The following is a 27,331-nucleotide window of genomic DNA, read 5'->3' on the forward strand; positions in this document are numbered from 1 at the left end:
TGTTCTCACTGTGTGCCAGGCCTGTGCTGGGTGAGACACAGACTCCTGGGGGAGCAGGACATTCATCCCAGTGTGACAAGGTTCTGATAGGGGTGAAGCGAGGCCAGGGAAAGCACAGGACAGGAGTAGCTACTGCCTGGGGAGCTGTGGAAGACTGCAAACGTGAAATGACATTTGAGCTGGACCTCTGAATTGGGAGAATTCATGATGCAGAGAAGAGGGTGAGGGGCGTTGCAGGCAGAGGGAAGAGCGTGTGCAAAGGTTTCAGACATGAGGGAGCCAGGTGTGCTCAGGGAAGGGAGAGTGCTCCTGTGTGGCTGGAGAGGTAACAGCACAGGTCACAGTGGCTTACCTGCTTTATTGTCATTTTATTCTCCTATTCCCCTGATAAGTAAAATGTCATCCCCATTTTATAGGCAGAAAGTGGAAGCTGAGAGAGATGAAATAATTTGCTCAAGGCTGCCCAGCTAGTGAGGGCAGAGCTGGGGTTCCCGTTTGTTGGGCACAAAGTTCAGTCTTGAGTGATGAGGGAGGATGGCACCCAGTTGTGAGGAGACTTTTCTGCCACACTCAGGAACTCAGAAGTTACCTGCTGGGTAGTTCAGCAGGAGGCTGGCGTGACCGGATCTATGTTTTAGGAAGACACTGTGGCACCAATGCAAAGACAGTGTTGGAGAGAGCTCAACCCACACTGTAAGTAGGTCTTCAGTTTACCTGGACTGAACCACTCTCAACGCACACGCACACACACACACACACACACGGCTTCAAAGATAGGAGCCCCTGAGAATCCAGTGCTTTTTGTTTCTCTCTCCCTTCCCAAATGAAAATCCATGCTAGCAGCCCAAGTTCTGTGTCTTTTCCAGACCATGGTGGGAGGAGGTTGGGGGAAGGGCACATTGCCCCTTGCTGGAAGACCCTGAATAAATCACTTCTCAGGCCCTCTTCTGTAAAATGAAATTCTTAGAATTTCCGTCTTTAAATATCTTTTCCATCTTTTAAACTGTCTGGCTCCTAAGAGCAGTGGGACCTATTAAGGGATTTCACTCTGGCCACACATCATGGTTTTTGGAGAGCTAAGACAGTCTCAGACCAGCTGCCCCCAGGTTTAGAGCCTCTTAGCAATTCTTGCATGAGTCTAGAGATCTGGCTTTCTAGGCATCCCTGAAGACATAAGAGAATCTTCTTTTGTTCCCAGGCTAGGCCAATGGCAGCAAATAACCTAATTAGGACTTCACAAGCAGCTTGCCCAGTGAAAGGTAATTTAATTAGAGTCTTATTAGTTGTTATAACTACTTTTTAATGAAGCTTTATTACATTCAACTATGCAGATACCAAGCAATTGTGTTAGATGTTGGCAAACGGCTCATTAGTCTTTTTTTTTTAAATAAATTTATTTATTTTATTTATTTATTTTTGGCTGCGTTGGGTCTTTGTTGCTTGCGGGCTTTCTCTGGTTGCGGTGAGTGGGGGCTACCCTTCGTTGCGGTGCGCGGGCTTCTCATTGCGGTGGCTTCTCTTGTTGCAGAGCATGGGCTCTAGGTGCACAGGCTTCAGTAGTTGTGGCTCGTGGGCTCAACAGTTGTGGCTCGCGGGCTCTAGAGCGCAGGCTCAGTAAGTGTGGCACACGGGCTTAGATGCTCCGCGGCATGTGGGATCTTCCTGGACCAGGGATCGAACCTGTGTCTCCTGCATTGGCAGGCGGATTCTTAACCACTGTGCCACCAGGGAAGCCCCGGCTCATTAGTCTTTGATTTCACTTGTTTTTTTGCATTGTTCCCACCTATCCTGATATTCAGATGCCAGGAGCTCATTTTTCTCTTCAAAGCCAGGTGCAACCTTGAAGGCATACTTCCCTTTCTTATCCCATTTTTCCCATTTCTCTGGGATTCCCTGTCTATTAGAGTTGAATTGGAACAATACGAAGGATGGGGAAAGGCTTTCCACTGGCCTTCCATATTCTTTAATATTTCCATCATTAATCCCTCCCAAGCTGTACAATTTCAAGGACTTAGGTCCCCTGGTTGAAGTGCAAATGGTATGTTGGAGGCAAACACAGAAAACCATTATTATGAATTAATACCTTAGTGAAGATTAGCTCCTCATATTAGCTAATGGCCAATAAATGAGACTGCAGTAGAATCAACCCTGGACTGAGTAGTTTTGATATTTGTTAGTGTGTAAAGCATGGGGGAAAAAACAAACAAATGAAGAGTTAGTTTTTACTATGCACGAGGCACCGGGCTAGATATTTTCATATTTATTATCCCATTTAATCCTTTTAATAACCTTGATATGAATGTATTATTATAACTGACTTACAGATGAGAAACAGGAGCACAGAGAGTTTGAGTCAGCTTCAAAGTCACATAGCTAGTAAGAGGAAGAGTGGGGATTTGAAGTCCCAGGACATCAGACAAAGGCTAGAAGAGCACTGAAGTGTGGGCAGCCTTGGCTTCTAGGGGGCAGTATCAGGTCACTGGGGGTTAAGCATTCCAGGGGATCACCTATGGGCAGGTGAACCCCAGGACAGAGGATTGAGGGGCACTAAAGACTAACTTGGCAAGGCTTACAATTTGGCCCCAGCAGGGCTGATCTGTTCATGTTCTGTCTCTCTTCATCAAAAAATGGGAAGTGTGATGTCATCATTAAGAGGATAGGATTTGGTGGCAGGCTGACCTAGATTCAGATCCTGATTCCAGCCCTTTTCTTTAGGTGTGACCCTGGGCAAGCTGTTTAAGGTTTCTCAGCTGGGATTTTCTCATCTGGAAAAAGGAATAATGGTATCTTCCTTATATTTTTGTGGAAGTTAAAGAATATGTGTGAAGCTTCCAGCCCAGGGGAAATGCCAGTAAGGAGTGGCTCCTCCACTTCGGAATAGGTATTGGTGAGCTGTGTGGTTACAGCAGGCAGGGCCATGGGCAACAGGAAATGGACCCACAGGGAAAGTGAGATCTGGGCTTATTAGGTTATTGCTTCTTAACCTTGAGTGTGCATCTGAATCACCTGGAGAACTTGAGAACCCAGATTGCCTGGCTGCACCCCCAGTTTCTGACTCAGTAGGTCTGGGGTGTCATCTCTACCAAGTTCCTGGGTGATGTGGATACTGCTGGGCTGGGGACCACACTTAGAGACTCAGTGCAAAGGCCCTTCATAATGGGTACTCTCTGTGCATTAACAGTGGCTCTAATCCCTGGACAGAACATTTGGAGTCCATCCGAGCCTGCAGTGAATCAGAGAAGCAGAGCTCTGGCCTCTCTCCTCTTCCCCCATATTCTACCCCGCTTCTGTAGTTTCTTGAGGTTTTGGGATCCAGTCCTTGTGAACAGGGGTCAAAAAGGCTTAATTATGATGCCTTAATTTTTTGCCATGCCAGTCCTTGGGCCTGCTTATGTTGAAGGGATATTTGTGGTTTAAATGAATCCATTTTATGGCTGAAAGTGCTGATACAATTTGTTCTTCACAGAGACAAGGAGGGGTTAGGCTCTAAGTAACAACTTCCAATTAATCTATTTGCCTGAAATTTTATATTTTCAATAAGTTTACCACGTTAACAAGCAGGACAGATAGTCTCACACAAGCAGAAGCAACTGTGTTTGCCTTCTATCATTCTTTTTACCAAGAAGGGGCAACTCACGGAATACTAGTGAGATAATGCACGTGGAAGGGTCTAACATAATATCTTAACAAATAAAAAAATCATAATTTTTTATTGTTTATTGAATAAGTATTTTTAAGCCCTTGTGACAGTGTGCTTTATACTAGGCTTTCTCTACTTTGGCACTATTGAGATCTTGGGACTGATTATTCTTTGCTGTGGGGGGCTTTCCTGTGCATTGTAGGATGTTCGGCTGTATCCTTGGCCTCTCCCACTAGATGCCAGGGGCACACTCCAGTTGTGACGATCAAAAATGTCTCCTGACATCGTCAAATGTCCCCTGCGGGGCAAAATCATCCTTGACTGTGAACCACTGCTTTACATGAATAATCTTATTTCATTCTCACAAAACCCAGTAAAGTAGGTGTTATTTGTCCCATTTTAGAGAAGAGTGAGGGAGAGGAGGAACAGAGAGGTTGAGCAATTTGCCAAAGACCACCCAGCTAGTAAAGGAGCAGGAGCGGAATTTGAACTCAGGACTGACATAATCCAGGGCCTCATTTTGGACCACCACTCCCCTCAGCCCTTCTAAGAGGACACATCTAGGAAAATGTAGAGAAGAGCGTCTGCTTAATCATATGCATCCTGGTGATTGCCTCTGAGAAGGACAGAGATGAATGGGATGAGGAGTGGGGCCTTTTAGGTGTATTTGCAACATTTTATTTAAGAGGAGAAAGAAGATAGGTAGCAAACTCAGCAACATGTTAACATTGGTTAAATCTGGGTGGACAAGTCATGGGTGTCTCAAATTATTATTATTATATTTTTGCGGTACGCGGGCCTCTCACCATTGTGGCCTCTCCCGCTGCGGAGCACAGGCTCCGGACGCGCAGTCTCAGCGGCCATGGCTCACGGGCCCAGCCGCTCTGCGGCATGTGGGATCCTCCCGGACCGGGGGACGAACCCGCATCCCCTGCATCGGCAGGCGGGCTCTCAACCACTGCGCCACCAGGGAAGCCCAATCCCCCAACCTTTTAATGAGAAGGAACTGGTCCCATTTTTATTTCCCCCAAAGACATAGTCCATTTATAGAATTACTCATAATCCCAATTTATCAACAGATCCTTATTAAATGTATCCTCCAAAGGTGATATTATATTAGAGGCTTCACATACATTAATAGCTGATGTTTTTGAATTATTTACTCGTGTCTGGCACCCAGCTGACTCATTTTCATCCATTTTCCTATTTATTTCTCACTCCAATCCTATGAGCAGATGATTTCAGTCTCGTTTTACAGATGTATTAACTGAGGCTTAGAGAGATGACCTGCAGAGCCAGGACTTCAGACCTGGATTTGCCTGATTTCAATGTCCCTGTTCTTTCTAGTACTCCAAGCTGCCAGCCAGACAGAACCTGTGAAGGGCAGGGAAGGAAGGGAGGAAGGGAGGGAGGGAGGGAGGGAGGGAGGGAGGGAGGGAGGGAGGAAGGAAGGAAGGAAGGAAGGAAGGAAGGAAGGAAGGAAGGAAGGAAGGAAGGAAGGAAGGAAGGAAGGAAGGAAAAAAAGGAAAGGGAAAGGAAAGGAAAAGGGAAGGTACCAGCCCTCTTTACTGGATGAAGTGGGGTGGGATGGCAGTGACAGAGAGAGGTGGCAGGAAAGGATTTCCTGAGGTGCTGAGACTCCCTGGCTGATCTCAGCTCCTGGCTTAGGATCTTGATCTCTCAACTTGGTGGCAGCGGGTCAGAGTTCATCTCTTCCCTGCCCTGTCCTGGATGCTGGTTCCAACACCTCTAGGTTAAGTACAGTCTGAAAATAACTCTGCCTCTCCATCCTGACTAGCAGTTCAAGGTCGGGATTAAATTACCACCCTGACTAACCAGGGCTCATTGCCTGCCTCTCAAAAAAGCCTCCTTCCCCAGAAGAATCTGCTCAACATGCCATCTCCTTGCTTCTTAAGCAGTGCTCGATTAAATTTTCCATTCGTGAGGCTGGCATCTTCCGAGCCAATTTGAATTTTGCAACTAAAATGTGGTGCATTTGCCATGCCCTTGTCTAAATATAGACTGTCCACTGAGTTCCCTGGATCAGCACAGGCCCCCATGGTCGGGTGCGGCAAGCTTGGATGCCCAGAGGAATCCTTCCTTATTAACTCATCCTTGAGTGCCTCAAAGTTGATTGTTTTCCTGGGGTGGGCGGGGGGAGTATCTTATTTTGTTACGGTTTTTAATCAGTACATCAGCCCCAGAGCCTCGAACCACTGATGTGGATCGTGGTGGCGCTGGCAGCCATGTGAAAGATCAAATCCGTTTACACACTGTGGGTGACTGCTTTTTGTTCTCAGATCCTGGGTAACATACACACATTCCAAGGCTGCTGCTTGCTCTGGCTCCCCTGATGGATGGGGTGTTGCATTCCAAGAGGGCAGCTTGCTAGCCCTGAAGTCTGGAAGGCTGACACCAAATTAGTTGGAAGGATTTGAAGCTTTCAAGCCATCTTATCACCTCTGAGGGGAAGCTGACTTGTCACGCAGATGTCTGAAACTTCCCCAGGCAGTGAGGAACTGTCAGCATAAAAAGTGGTTTCTTCAGCTGTGCTGAAACATGCTTAGTGGGAGTGTAAATTGCTATATCCTTCCCAGAGGGTAATTTGATAATAGGTGTCTGAGGCCTTTCACATGAGTCTACCTTTTGATCCTAACCATTCAAAGTGGATTTTATCCTAAGGCAATCCTAAAGGGCAAGTGTACAAAAGACATTAAAGAAAAAAGTGCATGTATAAGAAAATCTGTCACAGCTAAAAACTCAAAACAATTGTACATCAAGAAGGGATGGATTATCAAACATACAAAAAGATGCTTAACCTCATTCACAGATATTTCACGTATCAAGCTGGCAGAGATCAAAAAGTTTGATAACAAACTGTTAGGGAATGAGTGGGCACTCTCAAATGTCAGTTAAGGAAATGAAAATTGGTACAATCTCTGTGCAGGATGATTTGGCAGTATTTATAAAAATTAAAAAAAAATTTACTCAGAATAGTCCACTTTCAGGATTTTAATTGTATAACATGGGAAATAGTGAAGTATGTACAGGAATATTCACTACAGTGTTGTTTGTAATAATAAAAGATTTGAAACAACCTAAATGTCCTTCTATAGAAGTCTTTTTGGAAGAAAAAGGAATACTATGCAGTATCAAAAAGAATGAGGTTGCTCTATTTATACTTAAGTGGAAAATTTCCAAGATGCACTGTTCAGTGAAAAAAGCAAAGTGCAGAATAGCATGTTATTTCTGTTAAAAAGAACGTATATTTTTATATGCATAGAATATCTCTGAAAGGATGTGCAAGAAACTGGTATTAATAGTTGCCTCCAGGTAGGGGAATTCGATACATGGGGACCAAGGAACTGAGAGGGACATTCTTTTCATTCTACACTTGGGCCTTGTGAATGTGATACCTTGTGTGTGTCTTATCTATTTACATAAACATGACCACTATTGTCATAAGTGGATTGGTTATATATAATACATTATGGTACCTTCTATTATGGATTGCAATACATCAGTTAAAAGATGTGAAATACAGGGCTTCCCTGGTGGCGCAGTGGTTGAGAGTTTGCCTGCCTATGCAGGGGACACGGGTTCGTGCCCCGGTCTGGGAAGATCCCACATGCCACGGAGCGGCTGGGCCCGTGAGCCACAGCTGCTGAGCCTGCGCGTCCGGAACCTGTGCTTTGCAACGGGAGAGGCCACAACAGTGAGAGGCCTGCGTATCGCAAAAAAAAAAAAAAACCAAAAAACAAAACTGAAATGATTCAGTTTCATTGAAACGGCAAGAAGTCCACACTTGATACTTAGTGATAAAAGCACTAGGTGATGTAATTTGTGTATACATACACACACACACACACGTGAAATATTGTGAAATATGAAATACAGAGGTGTATAAAAAAGTTAATAACCTACTCCTCCTCACTTCTCTCTACCCCTGCAGGTGACTAATAGCTTTTAAAAATAGGATTATATAAAACCCTGACTTGTCTTTTTCACATAAATATCATGACAACCCTCCTACACGATAGATTTAACCTATTTATTTTAACAACTTTACATTTTAATATATTTAAAATTCCTTATTTAGTAAAATTGAACATAATCAGGTTAAACCTAAAATATCAAATATTTCTTGCTCCAGTGATTCTGTTCCTAGGAATTTATCCTGAATATGTGGGCACAGACACATAGACAAGAGTACTCACTGCAGCATTGTTTTTAGTATGGAAAAACCAAAAATAACCTAATGTCAATGAGCTGGGAAATTGTTAAATAAAATAGGATATTCCATAGATGGATTACTATACAGCCATGAAAAGGAAAGCAGTAACTATACATTCTGACAGAACTATGCCCAAGATATGCCGTTGAGTGTAAAACGTAACCTCCACTATAGTGTTTATAAAATGATACCATTTGTAAAAATAAACAGGATGTAAACATACATTCCACACACATACACACTTAAATATTTACACATACATACAATGTATATGGATGCTTACAGATAAATAGAATATTTCTGGAACTATACACAATCTGGTAACAGTGTTTGCTCCTGGGAAAAAAGACTGAGAGTGCTGGATAGAGGTGGACCTGGGGTCTGGCGTGGGTAGAATGATTTTTCTTTTTTTTTTATTCTTCTTGATTTAAATAAAAGTCAATGCACTATTTTTAAATAGAGAAAGTAGATTTAAAAATTGCTACAAGTAATCACGCAAGACAGTTACAAAGCACAATGGCATAGTCCAAGTTCCCTGTGGTCCTAAGACTATATAATTTGAAAGAAGAAAGTATAGAAAACCTCATGCCCTGAAGTACATCTTTATAATGTCATAGGACAGCGTTCTTATTCTGGGGTTAGGGAGTCCCTGAACTTGGATGGGAAAAATTATTTTTATTTTTTTTAAAGAATTAACCTTTGGCTGAAAGTTAGCATTTTCTTCCACAGGAATGCAGGCAACAAGCCACAGTAGAATTAGCAGGATTTGTCGCCCACAGAAATCAGATTTACGATATTATATTACATTTGCTGCAGATATCTTGAAATATTTCCACTTGCCACTACTTCAAGTTATAGTAGTTATTTATCTGACTTGCTGCTAGATCTTGTTTAATATGTTAATAATGAAGAACATTGGTTTACTCTACAGTAAATTTGTTTTTTTAACATTATAATAGCTATTTCAACATAACTGATTTTCTTTGATATCCTGTATATCTTATTTTATGTATCTATTGTAAGAAGGGGCTTCACCAGATTGCCACTGGGGCCCGTGCAACAAAAAAGCCCAAGAACTTTTGCTTAAGATAAAGTCTGCAGAGCTGGGGATAAGGAGTCACAAATGACACTATGAGGGTATACCTGGAAGCAGGTACCACTTTCTCTTGATGCCAGGGGCTGATTGATGGCCTGAATATATAAATCAGAGATGTAATTTTTTTTGTTTGTTCCAGTTGGTAGCACCCCCCTCCTCCCCCACCAGCTGCCTCTCTGGATCTCTGCCCGGCCCTGTGCTGGTGGCGTGAGCCCTGGGGCCCATGCCTGTGAATGACAGTGAGCCCGGCTTGCCCTTGGTCCTATTTTAACCTCCTTCTGGGCCATGGCCAGGGTGCTGAGCTCAGCCTCAAAGCGATGCATGTTAGCTTGGCAGGAAACTCTATCTTAAAGAAGAATTTTAAAAAGCATGCGAAGCTAAGCCCCAGATGCATCCCAGCTTCAGGGGAGCAAGACACTGTGCGCAGATACCCCTGGAAAAAGTTAAATGGGGCTCTGAAAGGAATGGTCCACTTGCATGTGCTAGGACTTTCTATTTCTGAACATTTCGGCATGAACTGTTCATTGGTGCGATTTTTACAGCGGACTTTATGTGCTCACACCGGAGAGGGGCACTTGAGTGCTCAAAGGGGACTCACGTGTGCTGCCCCTGGGTGTGGTCACGAGTGTGCTGTTGACACAATCTAAGAACACAAGCCTGTCAGTGAGGATGGTACAATGGGCTGACCTATGCTCTGTCATGTCAGGAGGGGGGTGATGAATGGGTGAGGATGCCCCTCCCCCACCATCATTCCAGCCTGACAAGTACCTAGGACATAGCTGGCTTTTCTCCTCCTCCCCCCAATATCAGTTTGGCCCACCTTTCTTTCCGTCTCCTCTTCATTCTGGAGACACTCATCATTCAGATCATACCATCTGCCTTGTGCTGAAATGGATCCACTCCTTCACTGACTCACTCATCTAAGTATTTAGGGTCAGCCAGCCATGGATTCAGATCCCAGCTCAGTGAGTCACTTGTGCAAGTAGGGTAAATTAACTGAATGAAGACTTAAAAATTTCCGACCAACCTTTACATTAATTCCTTTTTCCCACAAAAAACACACCCGTGAAGTTGTGTCTTTCCTCCTTCACTTCATTCTCTCATTATTAATCTTTCTCGGTACTGCTGAGGCCATGGATGCCAGACTCTCTCCTCCCCCATCTCAGGCTTCTCAGCGAAACCAAGGCACCATTGGATGTTCCATTGTAAACACTCTTACTCCGGGAGTTAAAATATCGAGGTACTTTTATCATTCAAATTGAGACATTTTGAGAATATGAGAGGGTTACAATAATCATCATAGTGCCCTTGGTAACAGACATAAGTGGAGACTGGCTCAGGCAAGGTGGGATGTCTGGTCACCCCATTATAGAGCAATACTATATCACCTACAAACAGACCCAGTGTATCTTTGGTGCATTTAGCAAAGCTGGACACCTTCACTTTTTTGGAGAAATGCTTTGATATTAAAGAAATCAAAGTAGACTTCATGGGATAAATTAGAATGTTGGCTTTCCTTCCATTCATTTTAGGGCCGTGTGTGTATGTCGTGTGTGTGTGTGTGTGTGTGTGTGTGTGTGTGTGTGTGTGTGAGAGAGAGAGAGAGAGAGAGAGAGAGAGAAAGAGAAAGAGAGACAGAGAGAGAGAGAGAGAGAGAGAGAGAATTTAGAATTACATTTGGAGGTGGGGGCAGCATTCACTTCTCAATACCTTGGGCTTTTCTGAAGGTCTTAATCAGGCCCTGCTATAAAGTCACCAGAATTGTGTCCTCCTCTCCTACTTCTGTGGGGACCAACTCTGACCATATCCCTCCCAGAGGCGAGAGGCAGGTGACAAGGGCTGAGAAGGTGAGGGAAAATGGGGACTGACTGGCAAAAGACAGGTCTCCCCCAGAGGCGGTGGAATGGCAACCTTTTATGAAGAATGAAGATGTTGTCCAATTTTCAAGCTCATAACTTGGGTCCACTCCGGTCTTCATCTATCTAATCTTTCTTCATTGGGTCCATAACCAGACCCATATTGGCCGTTTGGTTTCACAAGAGCAGTCAAGACAGTTTCAACGTGCTTGTGGTATTTTCAAGGAATGGGACAAGTCACCTAACCTCTAAGCCCGTTTCCTCATTTATAAAGTGAGCAGAACATTAATACCTATCTGATGGGCTATTGGGAGGTTCAAATGGTAGATGAAGTCTGGCACATACTGTGTGAATCATAGCTGCAATTGCTATTTTTATTGGGAGTCTAGTAGGTACATGTCTCTGGGCATGGAGGACAGGAAGATGAGTGAAACCTGGACCATTTCCTCCAGAGGTTTGCAGCCCAGTAACACTGCTGAAGATGTGCCAATCAGTCCTGATTCCCGTGAACAAATGTGACAAGCACCATACACAAGGTATAAAGACAGCCATCACCACCAGGGAAAGGGGTGGGGACCAGAAAAACTTCCTAAGAGAGGTGTCCACAAAACTGGGGGTCTACAGGTGGACAGGATTTGGATGTTCAGAGGGTACGGGAAGAGCATTCCTGCCAGAGGGAAGAGTACGAAAACCACATAGGGTAAGGAAAATGTAAGGTGTATTTGGGGAAACAGCAAGCAATTTGAGTTAACGTGCGCTCCTAGCACCCGTGTTAGGCAAAGAGGAAAGATGCGGTCACTGCTTACAAGAAGTTCACACATAAGTCCATCAGTCACGAGGCTGCTAGAGAGAGCCACCCCTGTAGTGTTTGGGGTGGACCATGGGCACTTCCTTAACCTCTGGGCTCCTCTCTTCATGGGACCCTCCAAAGCCCTGGGTGGGATCCCAGCGTGTCTCCTCTAGGTAGTATTATTTTGCAAAGTTTTCATGAGTAAGGTCTATTACATGCAACTGGTTAGGATCACTATCTAATTCCACTCCAACTTCCCTCTGTCATAATTTCCCTTCATGTGGGTATTAGTATAGGGGTTGTGGGCATTTTTGGGAACTAGCTAAGAGTTAAAGATACATTTCATTTGGGTTCTCTTGAATATACACATATGGTGTGCATATATGTATATTCTTATATACATATATGTGCATTTTCTTTCTGTATAGCTAGGTTATCACTAGTCAGGGTTACTGCAAAGTGGAAAAACAGCTTCTAGAAATACTCTCTTGTCCACGATGCAACCCTTTGTGACAAGAAGAGGTAGGACCAGAGGCTGATCCAAGGTAGAAGGGAGTCCTATGGTGCTGAGATCACACGTATGTGGTGAAGAGGTGAATCAAGTTCTGAAATGTATTCAGCCAGAAGTTAGGCTGTGAAAAAGTGTTGTAAATTTTATGTGTTTAACCCCAAAGCCCAAATTTGATAAAAGCCTTGAAGGTATATGGCACTACCCGTAGTATGTTGTGAAGCTGAAAAAAATATAAAGCACCCATAATAAAAGAAAGAGAAATTTTGACTTAGCTTGCTAGGGGAAAGACCCAATTATTTTTATATTCTTTATGTTCTCACCAGGATATGGTGCCTTTTGGTTGCTGAATAACAGGCAGCCACTTGCCCTTCCTTTCCATCTTCTCAGAATAGACTCTGCTTTCCCTAGGCCTCTCTGGGCTTCCATAAATCAGGGCTCAGAGCCCCACACCTAGTATACCCCCAGTAATGAGCCCTTTAGCTTATTCCGATTGCCTAGATGTGAATCCAGGTTCTGTCACTAATCAGCTGGGTGGCCTGAGGCAAATCACCCAATCTCTCTGAACTTCAGTTTCCTCATCTGTAAAATGGAGACAACCATAGTGTCCATCTGGTAAGCCTCTGGAGAGGAGTGAATGAGAGCCTGCATAGAAAGCACCCTTAGCCTGGTGTAAGCCAGGCACATGGCAAGACCTAATAAATGGAGCTATTAGTATTACTGTTATCAGATGTGGTTAGGGAGCACAGTGACTGCGGAAACATCCTGCAGATGTGGGAGAAAGCAATTTCCCATTGTGGCCTGGTGGCCATCAGTTATTTTTATGAGCCACACATACTCAGGTAAAGGCATCTCCTGCATTAGAGATCTTAGTAGGTCCATCTGTGATGGCACTGCAGCTACACACACGCCCACTGGCACTTCTGTGGTCTGTTTCACCCCAGAAGGACTGGGTGCTTCCACAAATGGCCCCCATCCTATCATACCTGACAAGCATGACTCCACACACATCATCCTTCCCCCTCACCGCCCCCCTGCCCCCCGCCCTAAGCCTTTGACTCTTATGGCAAAGCTGAGGCTAATTTGTTTATCCATCACTGAGAGGATAAATCACCCTCCCCCTTTCTTCCTGCTTTCTCCCACAAATATTTATCGTGCCTAACTATCATCGTGTCTCCCATGATTCTAAGACTTTAGGAGACTCACAGTAAAATTTCAAAAAAAATTTTTGGTGGGGACAGACATAGGGTTACCAACTTTTTCTTTTGCCAAGTAGAATACTGCACACACACACACACACACACACACACACACACACAATGACTATCACTGTCACTTATTACCATCATCCCATTAAAGAAATGTTATTTCAGTTTCCCAAAATAGACAGGACATAGTCTTTAGAACAAAAGAACAGTCATTTATATTGAGTACATTTGGAAAAACACAGGATTTTCCTAACTCTTCTTTCATTTTGTCATGAGCCAGTAAAAATGTTATCACCCATGGGCACCAGACCTCAGACAAATGTGTGGAAGCACTGTAGTAACAACAAGAATAATATAACATATGTTTATTGAGTGCCAAATATGGAGTCTAATAGATTCTATCATTTACTAGCTGTGTGACCTTGGGCAATTTACCGAACCTCTCTGAACTCTAGACACAGGGTGATGATCCTTGCTCTGCAGAGGGGCTGTGAGAATTACAAGCTATACAGAACATTTAGTGTTGAGCAGTGTTACCTGCTACACTGAAGACCTGCTTCCACAGGGCTCATTCTCCTCCCCTTCTCCAGGGAGGCTCTAGTTTGAAGAGTTCACCTTCCCTCCTAACAATCCTCTGCCTTCCTCTGTATGGACTGGCCCGAGGGACTGGGCAGGACTGGGGATGTTTCTGGCTGCACTGGGGGAAGTTTAACCAAACTCTGGTTCTCCAAGGGGTGTTCATTCCAGGTTCCCAGGCATGGGGAGGACTAGTGCTATGCTGGTGGCATAATTGCCTGTGAGAACTGGTTAAAAATTGAGATTCATGGCCCATCATGAAAGATTCTGATACAAAGGTCTGTGGTGGAGGTCAAGAATCTGTGCTTTTGAAAGCAGTCCCCTGCCAGATGTTTCTAATGAGCAACTGGGTTTGCTGATGGTCATGGCTCCTGGTTTTTGGGTTGGGACATTTTGTCCACTCACCTTATAAGAGTGTCTGGCGTATCATTCCTAGCATGGTATCTTGTGAGCCCTGATGAATGGGGTCTGAGGAGATCCTGGGAGTAATCCTCTTGGTTGTGTTTCACCCAGTAAACTCAGGGCTATTCCAGATACATCTCTTATTCTCCTGTATCATAACCAACCCATCCCCAAGTCCTTGAATATGTCTACTTCTCTCCACCTCCACTGCTACCAGTGTGGTCTAAATTACCACCAGTGCTCACTGGGATTACAGCCTCCTAACTGCCCCATCTCTGCTCTGTGCTCCATGTAGCTGCCTGGGTCATCTTTTAAACACATAATCAGATTGTATCTCTTGTCGGCTTCAAACCCTTCGGTACTGGCCATGGCAATTTATCATAAAATCTAAAATCATTAATGTGGCACAAAAGCCCCTGCATGGCCCAACCTGTGCCTGCACCTCCAGCCTTGACTTGCACCTGCCTCCCCTCTGTTCTCCGGGCTCTGGTAGTTCCCTACCAGCTCCTCCCTCAGGACTTTCAGGTGTGCCCTTCCTTCTGCCTGGAGCTCTCTTCTTCTACCTGCCCCTTTCACTGAATTAACTCCTCCAAACTGTTCAGGGTTCTGCCTAAATGCCACTCAGGGATCCCTGTAATACACCGATCCCTGTTGTATACTTCTAATAGCAGCATACCCCTTTTCTTCAAATCTTTTTTCACGATTTGCATTTATGTTTATTTGCATGTGTGTATTTTTCAAATTATCTGTGTTCCTCACTAGAACTAAATTCTATGAGAACGTGAAACACAGCTGCTTTGCTCCACAATCTCCAGCACAACGCCTGGACCTAGTAGGCTTCCAATAAATATATACTTATTCAGTGAATGAATGAATGATTAAAGATGTGGAAACAAGTCCCTATATGAAGGCCAAGATCCCACTTTTTATTCCTGGTTGGGGTGACTAAATGCCCAATGTTGAGAGACCCATGTCATACACAGTGCAGGAGGTATAGAGAAAGCCGAGCCCTGAGCTAGAATGTGGATGACCTTCCCTGATAGTTTATGAGTGAATTTTTTTCAGGGGTGAGTAGGGAATGGAAGAAAGACAGGGTTTTGTAACAGAAGTAGAATAATCAGCTTTTGACAAGGTGGCTCTGGGGTTCCTGGAGAACATTTGCTATGAGAGCAGGTTGGGACCAGAAAGCAAAAAGGTCAGACATCTTTGTGCACTGGACCAGGTAAGTGCCTGTTCTGACAGACACGGATTCAATTCTTGTCTCTACCATTTACTTGCTGTGTGACCTTGGGCAAGAAGTCTAACCTCTCTGAGCTTCAGTATATTTAACTGTTGAGAGGGAGCTATTACTTTCCCCTGTCAGGGTAGCTGTGAGGATTAGTGAGATAATGTCTGTAGAGGGCCTAGCAGAATGTCTGGTACATAGTATGTGCTCCATGATAATAGGATCTCACTAGGCTGTGAGCCTCCTGCATGCAGGGGCCATGTTTGCTTTGGTTCAACAACCCAGTGATTAGTACAATGCCTAGCACATAGTAGGTGCTTTAGGAAGTCTTCATTAATGATTTTATAAATGACTGAATGTATTTTCCTGCAGTAAGATCTCCCTCTTCTAGGAAGGATTCCCTGTGTGTAAAATTTTCCCTCACTCAAACCAATTGATTTCCCTGTGAGCAACTCAAATCCCTGTGTTTTGAAACCTCAGAACTGGAGGATTAGTGTGTGTGTCTGTGGGGGTGGCTCTGTCCTGAGTCATCTCTGAGACCCCCACCCTCCCTTATGCTCTTGTGGGAGCTGGAAATTCATCAGCCCTAATCTGAATGAGAGGACTGGAGAAACAAATCAATGGAGAGAGGGATTCCGATTTGGTTCAAGTACTATAGAGATTACAACTGTTTCTTTGAAGCTGACCATTTATTTGGAGGGGAAAGCAGTTAGTTCAATAATGGCTTCCTGATGCCTTTCAGCATTTTAAAAGACGGAAGAAGGATTTGGAGCGAGGCAAGGTTCCAGTGTTTTCGAAACAACACACCAAGCCCAGCTACCAGTTGGCTGCCCAGCGCTTCCTGCTACCCACCCGCACCCCCATCTACTACACACCCCCCTGCACCCCAGTGCAATGCATATCCCTCAATAGCCCAGCCGCTTCTTGAGCCCTGACCAGGCGGGTGGGAGTTGGCCTTCATTGTAATGCCAGGCAGCTGAAGATTCCTTGGACACCATGCACATCGCCCATCAAGTAGAAATGCTACTATATTATATTCCAATTATTTCCTGTCCCTCCATGGCCTGATTCCAGGGGCTGAATAAAGAGGTCCTTGTTTGGTGGCTCCATCCCTGCTCCTGAGTAAGTGAGAGCTGGTCCCTGGCCCAACTTGGTGTGAGGCCACAGGGAAAAAGGGTGGGAGGAGATAGGGAGGGTGTTACAGGTGGGGAGGGCTCCACAGGAGATGGGAGGCCTGTCTCTGCAGGCAGCCCAACCTCGCTCGCAAAAATAAAAACAAGGGAGGAAGGAAAACAAATGGGGCCCCTGACCAGGACCCTGTAGGGGGCAAGGCTATTTTCCTTCCTTCCCAGGAGGAATCCCAACCCTCCTCTTCCACGGAGAAGACAAACACGGCGATAGAAATCTCGTGCCATCCAGGCACCTGGAAGTCTATCACCAACTAGAAGTTTACTCCTACCTGGGCTTCTCTGTTTGCCAACCACTGTCTTCCCCCAGATCTGCTTTCTCCCCTTCTGAGTGAAAAGCCTTTCATGGAAAATTTAGAATTTGGAACCTACATCAGATTCCAAAGGAGTTATTGTTCTACATCATGTTATTTTTTTTTTTTTTGCTGTACTTGGGCCTCTCACTGTTGTGGCCTCTCCCGTTGCGGAGCACAGGCTCTGGACGCGTAGGCTCAGCGGCCATGGCTTACAGGCCTAGCCGCTCCGCGGCATGTGGGATCTTCCCGGACCGGGGCACGAACCCGTGTCCCCTGCACCGGCAGGCGGACTCTCAACCACTGTGCCACCAGGGAAGCCCCATGCTACTTTTATTTGGATGTTATTTGAACTCAGACGAAGTAGAAGCCCACATCTCATTTTGCTCAGCTGCTCTTTCTATTGATAAATTACTAAGAACATGTTAATTAAGCACCTTCTCTGTTTGAAACTCTTGAGTAACTTTCGAAGTCCATCCCAAATTCAAGGCCTGGAGTCCACACTCCTTACCCGCCAAGGGTTGGATTTCCAGGGGAGAAGCATGTGGATAGACTCAGCTCAGGGACAGCACACTGGGAGAGCTCCGGGAGATAACAGCTGGTCAGGAAGTCTTCAAGTCAAGGAGAAGAGAAACAAGCTCTGATAGCATCAGGGTGGCAAGAACATCTCATTTTCTGTGGCATGGAAGCCAAGGACCTGAGATGTTAGGAACATAAGGTCTCAGAAAGGCATGGACAGAAAGAGGGGGGAAACTGAAATAGTATAAGTGAGAAGAAACTGAGGGTGGGTGTGAAGAACAGGACCCAGAGGGAAGCCACATCGTTCTGCACCACCGCATGGGTGGTGAAGTGCTAACCTTTGCAGTGTTTAAAAACCTGGGTGTCCAGGAGGCTGGAGCCTGAAAGGAGCAGAGAGATCCCCTGGCCGGTGCTTCTCAAAGCCTGGTCTGCGGATCACCTCTTCAGAATCACCTGGTGGGCTGGTTAAACGTGATTCCTGGGACTTCTCTGATGTACTGGCTTGGATTCTCTATGTGTTAGGTCTTAGAAGCTGAATTTTTATCTAGTTCCACAAATGATTCTGATCCTTATTGAAGTTTGAGAGCCCTTGATCGAGTCCAGCCCTCTTGGTCCCTGGAAGTGAGACCTGAAGCCCAGCTGGTAAAGCAACACACCTAAGTTCACAGAGCTAATCTATGGCAAAGCTCACATACATAACTCTATTGCTCCTGACCCTCAGAGCAGTACTCTTTCCATTTCAACATGCTGGCAGCCTCTTCAGTTGTTTCCCCTGCCACCTAAAGTGAAAGCCTGCACCTTTGATCCACGCCTGCATCCTGCTGGGGCTTTGTCTTTCCTGAGGATGCTCTGGTCACAGCCTCTGCCAGCTGAGGATCTGGGGTGGCGGGGGGGGGGGGGGGGGGGGGCGGGGGGGGGGAAGAAGGAAGAAAGGAAAAGGATCTAGTTCCCTTCTGAGCCTTTAATAACAGGTATTGGCAACTGAATGGAGAAGAAAACACAGTTTTAGCTGCAGGGGGTATTGGGGTTTGGTTTGTACTACTAAGAGCTAACTTTCATTGAGTATTTGCTGTGTACCAGACACTGTATTAGGTCCTTTCCATGCACTAGTGCAAACCCCATGGAGCAAATAGTAACTAGCCCTATTTTGCAGATGAAGAAACTGAGGCTCACAGAGAAGTCATCATTTGCCCAAGGTCACATGGCTAATTATTGGCCAAATCACTCCATGTGCAACCACGATCTTTGTATGGTCCAATGGAGTGTGAACTGTCATCCACTTTAACTGGACAAGCCTGCAAAAGGACCCTGAGACCTTGGGAAAGAAAAGAAAGCTGGGCAGCGGGATGTGATCACTACTTGGGGTAGAGCTTCAAACCCTCTCCACTTAACACGCTGAAAATATTTCTGAAAGGCATTAGCTCGAAAGCTAGCCTTAAAAATGACAATATGGAGAGTAGGTTAAACAGTTTTTCTTTATCATTTTTAAACGGAAACTCCCGACATCAGTTTACCCTCTTTCTATTTGGCTCTTTCTCTTGGAAGCAGTGTGTCTTTAGGATTTTTGTTACTTTGGGGATTTGTTTATGTTCAGTTCCAACTGAGCCCCTGGTGTGACTGTAGGTGTTAGTGGTCCATGGCAAGTAACAGCTGTTGTCTCTTCTGAGATCACAGCACATGACTCTGTCATAATTACCTCCCTCCATTCATTTTCTGGAGTGTCCCCCAGGGATAGAAAAAGAAATCAAAGCAGATCACTGCCTCAGAGAAGGGACAAGTGTTTCCTGAGCCGTGTGGACAGCATGTCACAGTACCCTCCTCTAGGTTTACCTCCTACCCAGACCTTGGCTTTATCCTTAGAGGAAGTCAGGTAGCCTTTTGAACAACTCACTTAGTAGGACTCCCAAACAAAAGAAGATGGGCACATTTTCACAGGAGAGAAAGGGCTCAGTTTCATACTAGCAGGACTTGGTGTCTGGTAGCTGAAGGTGAGGGGCAACTATAATTTAATTCTGGACATTCCATAAACCACCAGAGTTAGGGATATTTTGGGGTGAAAACTGAGAATGTGTGACCCTCTGGCCGTCTTCCTTCTCTTTCAAATCTTAAGCTTTAGATAAAGGCTGGTTGGGGCTGTGAGGCTGTAAAATGCTCTTATTAACTCGTAATGGAGGGAGTGCATGGAGGTGATAGCAAGTGGTGAAAGGAGGAGAGGGAGAAGGCAGCCTCTGCAAAGCTCTTGAGGAGCGTGGCTCTCTGCAGGAGCCCTGGAAATGCTGAATGAAAACTGCCTTTCTGTGTACGAGCTGCCTCCCTGCTTCCCAAATGCCGTGTCTGCGGTAACTACAAACTATTTTGTATGCAGCATTAGTGACACCACCTTAGTGGGCACATGATTACTACTGTAATAACGCTGGTGTGATGTTCAAGTCCAGTGTCCTTTTAAATTATTAAACCAAGGCTGTTGAATGAGTCATTGCACATACCAGATTTGCCTCCTGAGGTTCTATTTCAAGTGACTCGTACCTTAGCGCGTTTCACTAACACCTGAGTTGGTTCTTAGCCACCTACCCAATCTGCAAAGTCTTTGCAGAACAAACAACACTCCCCAACCTCCAAACACACAGACTGCATAAAAAACTAAAACCCACAAAAAACTTTATAGTAAGCTCATCAGTAAACCCAAGATCTGAAAATGCCCTGTTCCCCTCTGCCAGTTCCCAACTTACCAAGTGGTAGAGCGATGAAGAAGGGTAGCCAACACAAGATGAACATACCGACTACAATGCCCAAGGTCTTGGCTGCTTTCTTTTCCCGGGAGAACTTAAAAAGTTTGACAGCTATGGAACTCCTGGGGTTGTGGCCCTTGGCCTTGGTACTGCTGAGGGTGTCCTCATGAAAGTTCTTGGAGTGGATCCTCAAGGTCAGCTCCTTGGAGTTGGACATCTCCTTCATGACTCCAGCCTCCAGGTTCTTGGTGGTCCTCTTGGCAACGATGTAGACCCGGCAGTACATGACCAGAATGACCGCCAGAGGGATGTAGAAGGAGCCCAGGGAGGAGAAGAGAGCATAGAAGGGTTCTTCAGTGACCCCACATTCCTTGTCATCATTGGGCGCCGGCTCCTTCCACCCAAGAAGAGGCCCAATGGAGATGACCGTGGACAAGACCCAGACACCGAGGAGTGCCAAGATGGCCTTCCTCCTGGTGACCAGCGATGGGTACTGCAGAGAGTAGCGCACCCCGATGTAGCGGTCGATGGAGATGGCGCACAGGCTCAAAATGGAGGCTGTGCAGCACAGGACATCCACGGCAGCCCAGATGTCACAGAAGATACGGCCCAGCACCCAATAGCCGAGCACCTCCAGGGCCGCAGAGAAGGGCAGCACAGTGAAGCTTAGCAGCAGGTCGGCAATGGCCAGGTTGACAATGAAGTAGTTGGTGGGCGTCCTCAGGTGACGGTTGCAGGCCACAGACAAGATGACTAGGATGTTGCCCACGATGGCAAAGAGGATGAAGGCGCCCAGCACCAGGCCCACGGAGATGGCCCTGGTGATGTCCAGCTGGGGCAGTGTGGAGTTGCTCGAGGTCTGGTTGGGGCCAGTGAAGTTGGCATTTTTCAACTCTCCCCAGTGGGCAGGTGCTGCTGTGTTGTGGCCGGTGTCCAGATCGGGATTCATTTTAGAGTCCGCCCTCCATAGCCAGAGGAGTGACAGGGCTGGGAAGGGCTGGTGAAGGCTCCTCAGCTGCCCTGAAACTTTGCTTCCCCCGTGGTCTTCTTCCCAAAGGCGTCCTCCTGGCGAGAAGTCATCTCCCCCGGGCAGCCCAGCCCGGCAGCACGTCTCCTGCCTGCACCGAGCCGCTCGCTCGCCTGTCAGAGCGAAGAGGAGGAGAGAGGGGACGAGGCGGCAGCTCCAAGTTTAATGGTCCACGTCAGGCGCGCCGGGCCGGGCTCGCGGGGAGCGGCGGGGAGGAGCGGGCGGCGGGGCAGGGGGCGCCCGGCTCTGCCCGGCCCGCGGCGGGTCTGCGGACAGCGGCGCCTCCGCCCAGCTAGCGCCGAGGAGGGTCTGCTTTCAATGAGCCGCCTCTGGGATGACTGCACGGCGGTGACATCAGGCGGGGGAGCCCGGCGCCCTGACTCCGCGCGGCACTAGGGGGCAATGCGGGTCCAGCGAAGGCGCCCGCAGCCCCGACGCCGCCACCCTGCTCAGCCCGGAGGCGGGCCGCGCCCCCCGTCTCCCCGAGGGCAGGCTAGTAGGGGGAGGGTAAGAGGTGGGGGGAGCGGGGGCGGGGGTGGGGGCAGAGTGACTTGAGCGTGGGGATCCCCCTGTCCCCCACCCCCAGGTGGCTCACTGGGATTCTTTTTTCCTCCTATTCACTCCGCAGTTTCAAAAGTGGGCTGGGGGTGCTTGCCTTTAGTGAGGGGCGTCTGGAGTCAGCACTCAGATATAGGGGGCTCTGCAACTTGCGTGGCACCTAAAAGAGGAAGAATTCCAAAGTTAGTCAAATGAGAGGGACTTGAGTCAGATCTGAGGCCAACCCCCATCCTTCCCTCCCTGTGAAACCTCTCTGGTCTCATAAGAAAACTCGGAAGCTTCTTGTCAATCATTCATTCAATCATTTAACAGATTGTTAACTGGGAACCCCCTGTCTGCCCTGGGTTCTGTTCTAGGCGCTGTGGGTAGAGTAATTGAACCAAGTAGACAAAGACCCCTGTCCTTGGGGAGCTTCCATTCTAGTGGGAGGAGACCAACAAATAAGTAGGCAAATTTTGAGGTGCGCCCTATGCTGTCAGGCGTAGCAGAGAAAATAAAGCAAGATTGGGGAAATGGAATGCTGTGGGGCGCATTTGGAATTTATATGGGTGCTCAGGATTTTCCTGAAGTGATGTTTGAGCCAAGACCTGAAAGAAATGAACAAACTGTGGGCTCTCTGGGGGTAGGAATGGGGTAAGACCTCCAGGCAAATGGGGAGGGGACTTGGGGAATCCAGATTATTTGTTGAATTCTTTTCCCCTTTCTGCCTGATTTCCATGTTGGACATTCAGCTATAGGGACACACTTCCCAAGGTGGGTGAATGGTACTTAGGAAAGAGGGTATGGCCAAGGATGCCGAGGGAGAGCCTTATGTTAGTTAACATTTATCCACTTGTCGCATCTTCTCACGACCCTAGGAAAGAAGGACTATTCTCATAATCATTTTCATTTAGTGGATGGGACACCAAGGTGCAGTGAAATTTAACTATGTGTAAATCCACATGGCCATCAAGGAGTGAATTTGGGAGTTGAACCCAACTGCGTGTCTATCCAAAGTTGAGCACTTAGCTGTTACGTCACACTTTTCCCCCAGAAGCAAGGAAGGGGGTGAATTCTCACCCCCAGGTTTATTGAGATATAATTGACATATAACATTATGTAAGTTGATTTGAGACACTTATATATCGCAAAGTGATTACCATCATAGTGTTAGCTAATACTGCCAACATGTCACATAATTACCATTTCTTTTTTTGTGGTGAGAACATTTAAGATCTACTCTCTTAGCAACTTTCAAGTATATGATATAGTATTATTAACTACGATCACCATGCTGCACATTAGATCCCCAGAACTTATTCATCTTATAACTGGAAGTTTTCACCATTTGACCAACATTTCCCCACTCCAGCCCCTCCCCACCCAACCCCTGGTAACCACCACTTAACTAACTCTGTTTCTATGAGGATTTTTTTTTCTTTTAGATTCACATATAAGTGATATCATGTAGTATTTGTCTTTCTCTGTCTGACTTATTTCACTTAGCATAATGCCCTCAAGTCTTATCTACGTTGCTGCAAATGGTGGGATTTCTTTCTTTGTCTTGGCTGAATAATACTCCATTGTGTGTGTGTGTGTGTGTGTGTGTGTGTGTGTGTGTGTGTGTGTGTATGCCACATCTTCTTTATCCATCCATCAGCTGATGGACATTTGTTTCCATGTCTTAGCTCTTGTGAATAATGTTGCAGAGAACATGGGAGTGCAAAGGAAATCCTTTTTTCATTTGCTTTGGATATATACCCAGACGTGGGATAACTATTTTTAATTTTTTGAGGAACCTCCTTACTGTTTTCCATAGTGACTGTGCCAATTTACATTTGAGGTAGGGGTGGATTGATTGTTATAGATGGAGCTGTCTTCCAAGTAGTCAGTTTTGGGACCTGAGCTACTAGTGCAGGGAGGGAACTCACATTTATTGAGTTTCCACTGATAGCCAAGCATTTACTCATTTTCTTTTATTCTTCACAACAACTTTTAACAGAAGTATACCATTCTCCATTGACAGTTGAGAAAACCATGGTTCAGAGAGAGTTAGAATATTCCTGAGGTTGTATGGCTAGTAGACATGTGGCAGAGCAATGGGTAGTGAGAGCTGGAGACTGAAAGGTAAAGCCTGGGGACTTCCCTGGCAATCCAGTGATTAAGACTCCGTGCTCCCAATGCAGGGGCGTGGGTTCAATCCCTAGTCCAGGAACTAAGATCCCACATGCTACACAGCAAAAAAAAAAAAAAAAAAGTAAAGCCTGATGCCTTCTTTACTCTCGTCCAGAATCCTGCATCTAGGGCTTCCTACTTCCTACCCTTGATAATCACTGTAGCCTGGTATTCAGAGGTGGGGAACCAGGAAGCCATTCAGGGTGATTTACATTTAAGCTCTCCATCCTAAAGGTGGGTCCCTAACCTCATATATATATATATATATATATGTATATTTGGAGGTGGTAGGATATCATACACCTATCTAGGGATTTAATCTCTCCCACCAAAATTTACAGACCCACAAATGCACAAAATACACAATTTCAAGGAGTTCCCTGAGATTAAGGAATCTGTGATAGAGACAGCCCTGAAAACAGACTTTTTCTATTTCAATTAAACTGGCTTAAGTTGTATATGAAGATTTTAAAATAAGAGATTCACTGGTTTATAGTGATTTAGCTCTTCAAGAGCTAGCAGAACTCTTGCTTGCCCATCTTCCCATTTTGGAGGTGGTTGAGGAGGCAGAGAAAATTGGTAAACTCCCACAGCTAGTCAGGTGCAGAGCGGGTTCTCAAACTCCATTTCCCTGCCCCACAGAGCGGTGCACCTTCCTCTGCCCCAGACAGAAGCCACACACGGCAGCTACTCATGACTTATACAGCAGACTGTGAGACAGGGACGACTTGGGCAGGCCTCTACCAGGGGTCCTTATGAAGAGGAGAGATTGTCCTTGGTTCTGGGGGGCTCATGTACTGATCTGTCTGGAGATAGGGTCTGGGCCAGATGATCTTTTGAGGTCTTCTAGTTCCAGGTGGTCAGCTTCCTTTGCTGGATAAAGAGGCCTCTGAAGGCAACCATGCTGCCCCTTCTCCAATGCACTGTCCACAGCGGTGGTGGGAGTGGGGTCTCATACACTCAGCTCCCACCATCCTCCTATATCTTTAAGTCTAGGATGATGGTGCTTCTCTTGAACCGCTTCCCAAGGGGAAGTGGGAGGAGGAAGAGAACGCCAGCAGGTTGGCAGAAAGCTGGTGATTATCACAAAGACAGGGATGTAGGAGGGAAAGAGTGGGGCAGAACGAAGAGCAAGTTTCGAGTCCACGTTTTGATTGTGGTGGCCCATTTCCCACTTCCCTGGGCATTAATTTCACCACCTCTTGAACAGCCAGCAACACACCATTGAATTTGTAGAGGCTGTGTCTACATAATCACAGTAACCAGCTGCAATGTGAAAACTTAGCCTATCTGACATTTTCCTATAGTGGCAAAAGGCCAGGAAGAAAAAGAGCAAGTCTGAGATACAGATGTGGTTTATAGTTGTTACAAAAGAGGACAGTTTGTTACCTAAATGAGAACTTATGTCTTGATTCAGGTGTCAGGATGTGGAAGGGATTATTGAGCCAGAATGAGGGGTTCAAAACGCTTGTGGATTTCAGACACGTTGTCATTTAGCAGCATCTTTCACGAAAGCAAAACGAACATCCCATCGTAAGGCAAACAGGTATTAACCTTAACAGGAGCCATGTACCCCACTAAGCACCTTGCTCATGGTCCTTTCCCTGCTGCTCCTTTCCTCCCTTCACTGGAGATGCCTTTTAACCCCTCTGGCTGATATCTGACCCAGAGAAATGACCATTTGTTTAGGTGTCATGAGGATACAGACGATATTTCATTTTCTTGGTACTCCCTGGGGCAAAGCCAAGCACAGAGCTCTGACTCACTCGAGGCTCAGGGAAGAAGAACCTTTTCATTAACCATCTGATTACATTAGAAACCTCTGATGTTGCAAACTCCCATTTCTGTGAGCCCTCTAGGAGAAGCTGCCACTGAGTTTGACCTGTGGGGAGACCAAGGCTGTGGGAGATTCAGAGATCTGTTTAGAGGACCTGTGGGAGATCTGTCATCTGTGATCATGCAGCTTTGCATGGTATTCCCTCTCTCGCTCTCTCCAGTTTTCAATTCAACCAGCCCTATACAGGAGCATCTACTCTGTGTAAGGGACCATGCTAGGTGCTGCGGGCAAATCAAAGGTGAATTAAATCAAGCAAACAATAACCTAGCACTGAGCTAGGTGCCATGGGAGATGATGATGTTGGTAAAGTGCCCTTCAGAGAGTACCTACTATGTGGCAGGCACTGTTTTAGGTACTCTATGTGCACTTACTTAAATCTTTACAACAATGCAAGGTAGGAATTATCCCCGTTTTACATATGAGGAAACTGAGGTTCAGAGAGGTTCTGTGACATGGCCAAGCCCATTCAATGAGTAAGCAGCGTTGGTATCCTCAAAGCATTATTGTCTGGCTCCAAAGCTTGCATCCTTCTCTCTGCACCAGACTGAGAGTAAGGGAAAAAAAAAAAAAAAAAAGGCAGCAGAAGTTTCAGTGTTAGCCCTGAAATTACAGTAGAAGGAAATTACAGTAGAAGACAGAATGTGATCAGGTTCCCGAGCGAGGCAGAGGTCAGGGAAGGGACAGCACGGCAGAGCTGTCTGGGTGAGAAGGTTCTGCAGACGAGCTCCCTGGGTCAGGCTTTCTTGCCTCCCAGGCCAGCACTCAGTCTGCTGAAGATTTGAGAGCCAACTTGGAGTCTAATCCTACTTCCCTTATTTAATAGCTGCTAATGTGACCTTGGGCAGGATAGTAAAGTGACTAAGAGTCTGAACACTGGCATCAAACAGACCTGGGTTTATGTCCCACGTCCACTAATTTATTACCTGTATGTCCTTGGGCAAGTCACTTAACCACTCTGAGCTGTGGTTTCCTCATCTGTGAAATGAAGATCATAACAGTGCCTACCTCAGAGCGCTGAGGTGAGGATTACATGTGATAATGTGTGTAAAGTGCCTAGCACAGAGTAATAGTGAAAGTATCAGCACTTAATAATGTGAGTTATTAAGTGCTTACCACAATGTAAGCATTGTGCTCCAAATGCCTTATGTACATTTTCTGACTTAATACTGTTAATAATATTATGAGCTGGATGCTATTACTACTGACATTGTATAGATGAGCAAACTGAGTCTCAGAGTGGTTGCCCAAGGCCACAGGGCTGGCAGGTGGCACAGCTGGAATACAAAGTACCCAGTAAATGAGACTAAAAATGGAAAAAGAATTGGAGGTATGAGGCCTCTGCTTCATGAGGTATACTAGGGTCTCTGGGGACCTGAAGGAGGATTTTTGCCCCTGCTGCAGCCCAGATGGGAAAGAGGAGAAGTACCCTTTCTTCTGAGCAGAGGACACTGGCTGCACTAGAGGCATTTCCTCTAAAGGCAGCAGGTCAGAA

General features: G+C 46.0%; 1 protein-coding gene across 1 annotated transcript in view; it reads right to left on the reverse strand.

The window, feature by feature from the left end:
• ADRA1B (adrenoceptor alpha 1B) overlaps positions 1–21,313 on the reverse strand; it is a gene marked incomplete at its 3' end in the record, with an annotated part of 59,805 nt that extends 38,492 nt beyond the window's left edge. Inside the window, exon 1 of the mRNA XM_082835284.1 lies at positions 20,264–21,313. Within this exon, the coding sequence (XP_082691410.1) occupies positions 20,264–21,212 (949 nt within the window). The 5' untranslated portion in view covers positions 21,213–21,313. The remainder of the gene's footprint in view (positions 1–20,263) is intronic.
• Between the last annotated feature and the right edge of the window lie 6,018 nt (positions 21,314–27,331).

This window comes from Leucopleurus acutus, assembly GCF_964270905.1.
Source record: "Leucopleurus acutus genome assembly, chromosome: 3".
NCBI classification, from domain to species: Eukaryota; Metazoa; Chordata; class Mammalia; order Artiodactyla; family Delphinidae; genus Leucopleurus; species Leucopleurus acutus.